Source organism: Anopheles coustani, chromosome 3 (genome assembly GCF_943734705.1).
Source record: "Anopheles coustani chromosome 3, idAnoCousDA_361_x.2, whole genome shotgun sequence".
In the NCBI taxonomy this organism is placed as follows: Eukaryota; Metazoa; Arthropoda; class Insecta; order Diptera; family Culicidae; genus Anopheles; species Anopheles coustani.
Window position 1 is genome coordinate 47213741 of NC_071288.1, and position 6614 is coordinate 47220354.

The 6614-nt window shown below is 51.0% G+C and overlaps 1 protein-coding gene across 1 annotated transcript in view; it reads left to right on the forward strand.

The window, feature by feature from the left end:
• Nucleotides 1-6614, forward strand: part of LOC131262122 (glypican-4) — a 60486-nt gene extending 53872 nt beyond the window's left edge. Inside the window, exons 3-8 of the mRNA XM_058264050.1 lie at nucleotides 4127-4361; nucleotides 4447-4603; nucleotides 4707-4973; nucleotides 5127-5824; nucleotides 5893-6065; nucleotides 6156-6614. Coding sequence (XP_058120033.1) covers nucleotides 4127-4361; nucleotides 4447-4603; nucleotides 4707-4973; nucleotides 5127-5824; nucleotides 5893-6065; nucleotides 6156-6589 — 1964 coding nt within the window. The 3' untranslated portion in view covers nucleotides 6590-6614. The remainder of the gene's footprint in view (nucleotides 1-4126; nucleotides 4362-4446; nucleotides 4604-4706; nucleotides 4974-5126; nucleotides 5825-5892; nucleotides 6066-6155) is intronic.

Genomic DNA, 6614 nt, shown 5'->3' on the forward strand with positions numbered 1-6614 from the left:
AAGAGGAGGCATCCATTCGGTTGTCCTTTGGGTGGTTTTTTTTGTGTGTGCAGCGATTTCCTTCCCCTAAAGTCGGTAGGTAGTGAACTCGCGCTCAAGTTTGCTCTTGGATCTTGTATCGGGCAAAGTTTTTGTGTGCATTTACCCTGACTCTGTCCACGCGTTCTGTGTGTGTCGCGTTGGTTTGAAGTGGATGGATCTCGTGTGGTTTGTTTGCTCCCTCCATCAGGCCTGTATGTGGCAGTTCGTTCATCCACTGGACTATCGTGCGTCCGCTCATCAGCATCCAACGTCGAGTGGGAAGCACTTTAAATTGGCCTAAGACGCCAAAGATGTGCGTTGACCAATGTTCAGATTAAACTGATTGTTAGACAACTGTTTCGTTCGTCGGGAAACGTATATGATAAACATATTGTTTTCAAATTATTGCTTTGAAATTTGCTTCTTGACTCCGTTATGTTGTTTCCTTACCTTACCTTCTGTTTATCTAAATCACTTTACGCAAAATGCATAGTTTCAATTTTTGTCCATCGCTGGCCCCGCTCGTTAAGATGAGTTAAGCCGGATCCCCGCGGAATGGGCAATTTCAGTTGATAAAGAGCCAATTTAAAGCAATCACGAAATATTCGGGCAATTCGTGCACCTAAAATACACGATGCGCTTGTCGAATCCCGAAAGATCCGATCACTGGTTCGTCGGAGTCGATCAAGTGTAACGCAGCAGTCGAAGCGATCAACCAGTTCGATCAATTTCAATCAACTGTCTGGCACCTCCGCAGACGCAACTTGACTTGAAAGCACGCCAACATCAAAGGATCGTACGAGACGTTTCGTTACGATGACGTCAGGCGACCAGTTTCAAGAGCGCCATTTTCGGACGTCCAGCAAGAGTTGCATTCGGTGTGACACGCCACTGTTCGCCAGTGTCCAGAGTTGTTGTTTGTTTTTTTGTGGCCCTCGTTGTCCACGGTGTGGGAGAACTTGTTCCGACTCCGAAGTGCTGGATGTCACTTTTCCTTCTCCATTCTCCGGTGCTTTGCCGTGCGCGTTTCTCGCTGCGATACACAACATTCTTTTCGATTTGTCATCGAAAAATGTCTGAATGTCATATCAATTTATTGTCGACGGGTTCTTTGAGTTTCCAAATGGAAAAAAGAACGCCGAAGAAGTGAAACCAAAGCCCAAAAAGCAGCAACGTTTCTGAACGATCCCTTAATTTCTGCGTCATTCCGATCGGGTTGAATAATGATCGCTGTGCGCGGGCGTCTTGTCGGTAGCCGATTGAAGTCGTCAAGAATACGCGAAAAAGTTATCCCGAAGACGCTGAAGACGATGAAAACGTGTGACCGCTGCGTTCTTCTGCGACGAATGGCCAATTACTTTTACCCTCTCCATCGGCGGACAAAAGAGACGCAATAAAAAGACTCCCACGGCGTGTTCATAGATGTGCTACTAATGTATCCACCTTTTCCCCCCTTTTAGAATCCCGTTAAGATCCCTAATGCGCTAACTAATTGCAGCGCCGTGGTGCAAAGACCGCCAGAGGGCCATTTGTTGGTTTTCCGAAGAATTTTTCCTGCCAACTTTTTCCCGGCCCGCAAAGATTAGAGAAACAACGGAGTCGAAAACAGAATCCACCACCCAACATGATCATCATGATGGTGCACCGATCGGGGTCATCGATATGCGCAACACCCATACGAGCGTACGATTATGTTTTTCTTTCGTTTCTCCACTGGATGGCCGCAGTTCCTCGCACCCCCCCCCCCCCCTCCCCCCCCCACCCAACCCCCGGGCGCTCGTTCAACAACATGCATAGACATGTTTTCCTTTACGACTCTCCGTGAGGCAGCATTGATCCGCGAGCAGATGTTTTAGTGACTCCTCCACCGTGTTGGTGGAGTGCCATGTTTCAACACGATCCCACCCCACTGCCCCTCCTGCGCGAATCGCCGCAGGAAGTGCATTTTTATTACCCCGTGTCTATTTATCGACTCGTTTCATGATCCCATAAAAGCGAAGCCTTCGATCATCCTAAGCCACCGTTCACCGATGCATGTATTAATATCTGGCAGCGGGAAATAATCCGGTGCACTCTGGGAGGAGATATTGATACTCGATGAACATAATTCCGGTATAATAAGCTCGTTAAGTAGCGCCCGTTGCTTAAGTCGCCGGTTCGATATCAGCGAAAGGCAAAAACGAAAAAAAAAAACTATACAAGAAGGAAAAGATCTTTTAAATCCGTTAACGATCTAGCGATCGTGCCACTTGCCACATTTGTGTCCTAAAAGGTTCTCCCGGGGGTGTGTGGGGGGGGTTTAAACATTTCGCACTGAGCGATGGCGAGCTGGCGCAAACCGTGGCGTTTCCATTCGTGGCCGATGAATGGACGGCGATAAATCAGAACTCCATCAGATCGGGAGAAAGATACTATCGCCATCCAGCGCTCCCCCTCCATGGCAGCCTGTGTGCTGGGCGGGTGGCCGACCGGAAAAAGGGCGGGTGAAAAAAAAATCCCAACCCGCGTGTGACAGATGGTGCCGCGCGCGCGTTGTAATTAATTAAATCTTGATATGAAGATTTGAGGTTTCCCCTTTTGGCCGCGGGGTGGGAGGGGGTAAGAAAAAGACGGGCTGAAGAAATGGAACGCAACGGCGGCGTCACGCCAACACATCGCCCGCGCGTCTCGTGATTTTCATATCGGTCCAGCGGATCGTTGTGGTTCCTAGGATTACACCTCCACAGTTCCTAGCTCCCTCCGTAGCCCGCCCGATCGGCCCAGGCTCTGGCATGACAATTTATTTCTTTATTTTATCTAATAAATCCCTCGCTCCCACAACGTCCCCTTGCCCTCCCCCCAAGGGGCCGGGTTCCAGCCGGGTCGATGTCCAATCGGGGGTCGATCGGGCACCGCTAAATGCTTCTAAAAAGCCCATCTTCCCTTTCATCTTGCGACCCCTTGGGTCCGGATCGCCCCGCCGGAGCCGATGCCGCCGACTCCCGATCATCAGAGCGATAAACGGGAGATCTTTTCTGTTCGCGCCTCTCGACCTCCCGCGAATCCGAGATGAGATCATTCCGTCCGGAGCTGGAACCAAGGCGGGTTTAGTTTTTTTTTTTTTTCGCACATCTGTAATAAAAATGGCAAATCGTGGGGGGGGGGGGGGGGGAACTGAAACGAAAAAAAAGGCGACGATGGAAAATAAAGAATGTGGTGATAGATATTGTTATTTCGATCAATTCTCGGGTAGTCGGAGCACCAAATCCGATAGCATTGGGGCCAGTCTCGCACCTTAAAAGGGAGGACAGATTGTGGAGATAAAAAAAAAACCGACGCAGTTCGCAGACAGTCGAAGCTGGATAATGTAGCATCGAAAAGGTCCGAATTTTATCCTTTGTTTTTTCAGGATTTTACTTCGGATTTTTCGATCATTTTTAACCACTTTTCCACTTTTGTAGCGTGTACATTTGTGAGAAAGAATTGTAGTAATATTAAAGAACCGAGGAAACATCTTGTGTATTATCGTGAGATACTGAATTTTAATTACACCCGCCAGAACAGGTTGACAGCTCAAGTCGACCAGTCCTAGATGGCGACAATCAAATGAATCCATGGTACATCCTTTTTTTATTCTAAATTAAATAAGTATCCTACTTCAAGTACAATTCAAGTACAAAAAAAAGTTATATGTTTTTAACCATTATAACAAAACCATCTAATGATCATTTGAGTATACGAAGGAACGTATCGGCAATTTAGGGCGAGTGAAACATCAGCCTAAAGTCCTGCCAAAAACCAAGAACGACTTTGCGGGAAGTTAACTTAATTATAATGCCATTTGGGACCGCGGTAAACAAAAACCGCCATTTAGGTTGAGCACCGGTCAAACCTCGTCCGGCCGGTGCCGGGGTTGATTAGGAGTCCGATTGAGTCCCCTGTGTTTCGTTTTATTTATGTGTGTTTTCTGCCATTTGCGGCGGACAGCTTGTGCATGTTAAATTCCGCTCGCGAAGCGGGAAGAGCGATTCGCTAACGAATTTAAATATATTTAAAGTGGATAAGCCGGCAAGCGAAGTGTGGCCAGCGTGTAATGTGCTTTCGGTTTCCATTCCTTTCGTTGCAGAATTCTTCGAGCAGCTGCTGGGCGAATCGAAGCACGAATTTCACGCCATGTTCAAGCGCACGTACGGCACGATCTACGAGCAGAACTCGTACGTCTTCGCCGATCTGTTCGCCGAGCTGGAGCGCTACTACGCGCACGGCAAGGTGGACCTGTCCGAGACGATGGATCACTTCTTCAACATACTGTTCCAGAAGATGTTCACCGTGCTGAACGCGCAGTACACGTTCGATACCAAGTGAGTGTGGGCACGCCGCTGCGCCGTGGTAATCAGTTTACTAATTTACTACATTCTTTTCGGTTTTTTTCTTTTGCCTGTGTAGATACCTTGGCTGCGTTAGCGAACACATGAAGGAGCTGAAACCGTTCGGGGACGTGCCGGACAAGCTGTCGGTGCAGATCAAGCGATCGTTCGTCGCGACACGAACGTACGCCCAGGCGCTAGCGTCGGCGGCCGAGGCGGCCAAGAACATGATCAACGTACGTTTGCCTGGCGAGCAAAACCGTCACCGTCACCGCCACCGCCAGCTTCCTGTCGACCCGGTAGCTAATCTTCCCGCGCTTCTCCCAACCCCATTTACAGGTCCGCTTATCGGCCGAATGTACGGCCGCCCTCACCCGGATGAGCACGTGCAACGTTTGCGCGGGGCAGACGAAGAAACCGTGCGCCCCGTACTGTGTCAACGTGATGAGGGGCTGCCTGCAGGGCTACGACGAGGTCAGCACCGAGTGGGACACGTTCGTCGGCAAGATGGAGCGCATCTCCGAGCGGCTGCTCGGTCCGTTCAATATCGTCATGGTGGTGGAACCGATCGATATAAAAATCTCCGAGGCGATCATGAACTTCCAGGTACGTGTTTTTTTAATTGTTAAGCCCTCGATTGGATTATTTTTCTTTTTAAAAAATGTATTTTGTTTGTGTTCCTCAATTATCGTCTAATTTAATATGACAAACTGTAAAATCCAACCGTGTGCTATAATAAATTATCTTGTTCAATTGTAGGAGAACGGCAAAGACATATCGGATCGCATTTTCCAGGGCTGTGGTCAGCCGGCCCTTGGCCGTATGCGACGCTCGCTCGAGGAAGGCCTACCGAACGGATCCCCACAGCTGATCACCACGATGAGTGGCCAACAGCAGCAGCAGCAGCTTCAGCCACAGCAGCTAACACTGGTCGACCGGGCTACGATGACGCTGCCCACCGGCAGCGACTCCTTCGAAACCGACGCTCAGTTCACGTTCGAGGGTGACGAGGGTGAAGTACAGGACGACGGTGCCGTCGATCAGAAGCATATCAGCAAACGGGCGGCCAGCAACGGTGGCAGCAGTACCGCCGACTCCACCAGCAAGGAGCTCAAGTACGAACCGATGCAGTTCTCCGACGGTGACGTACAGTTTACGAACAGCAACGGACCGCCGGTGTCCGGTTCGTCGTCCCACCATGGAAGCGCGGGCGGTGGAGGCGGTGGCGGTGGACGGGCGAACCGTCGCAAGAACAAAAACGGCCGCAAGCAGACGGCGGACGACGAGCAGGAAAATCAGGAACCGATGCTGGACCGCCTGGTGAAGGACATTCGGCAGAAGGTGCGCGATTCGAAACGGTTCTGGGCGCAGTTGCCGTACATGCTGTGTAACAACGAGGAAATCGCAGAGCAGCCCCCGAACGATGTCAGCTGCTGGAATGGGACGACGGTCGACCGGTAGGTCCCCAAAACCATGTGGGCTTTGATAAACCTGTTTTGACATTCGCTGTTTATCGTTGTTTCAGATACCAACCAACGATAGTTTCCGGTGAAGCGGAGAGCAATCCGGAATTCCCGACTAAACCCCTCCAGGCGCGCCCGAGTACGATCGTGCAGCAGCAGCTGTACGTCCTGCGTACGGCCATTAGCCACCTTGGCAACGCGTACATTGGACACGACGTCGAGTGGACCGATCAGGGTAAGTTAAAAATAGGCGATCTGTTGTAAAAGTTTTGTACTTTCGTATTTCCTCCCAAATAATTTGCAAATTTCTTTCTTCCCTTTGCAGAGGATGGCTACTATGGCAGCGGTTCCGGCCATGGCGGTGGCATCGACTACGACGACGTCGAAGGTTCCGGCGTGGGGCTCTGGGAGATTGACGTCCGAAACGCTGGCCGCCCACCCGGCGTGATCGATGGGGTCCCGCCAAAGATCAGTCACGACGGTGGCGCGAACTTTGGTGGCAGCAGTGCCGGTTTCCCTACCGATGGTAACGTCGGCCACGGTTCGACTACGAACGAGCTCGACTACACGGAGGGCGGGTCCCATTCCGGGCTGCCGGGTGGTGGCTCCAGTACGGGTGCTTCGGGCGGGGCAGGTGGCACGAGTTCTGCCGGCGGTTCGCACAACATGCCCGTCATGTCGATCGAGCGGGCCCTGCTACAGTTCTTCCTGCCGATCGTGATGGCATGGTTCGGCGGACTGTTCGCCGATTTACTGTGATTCGTTTCTCCACTCCACTCTGCAA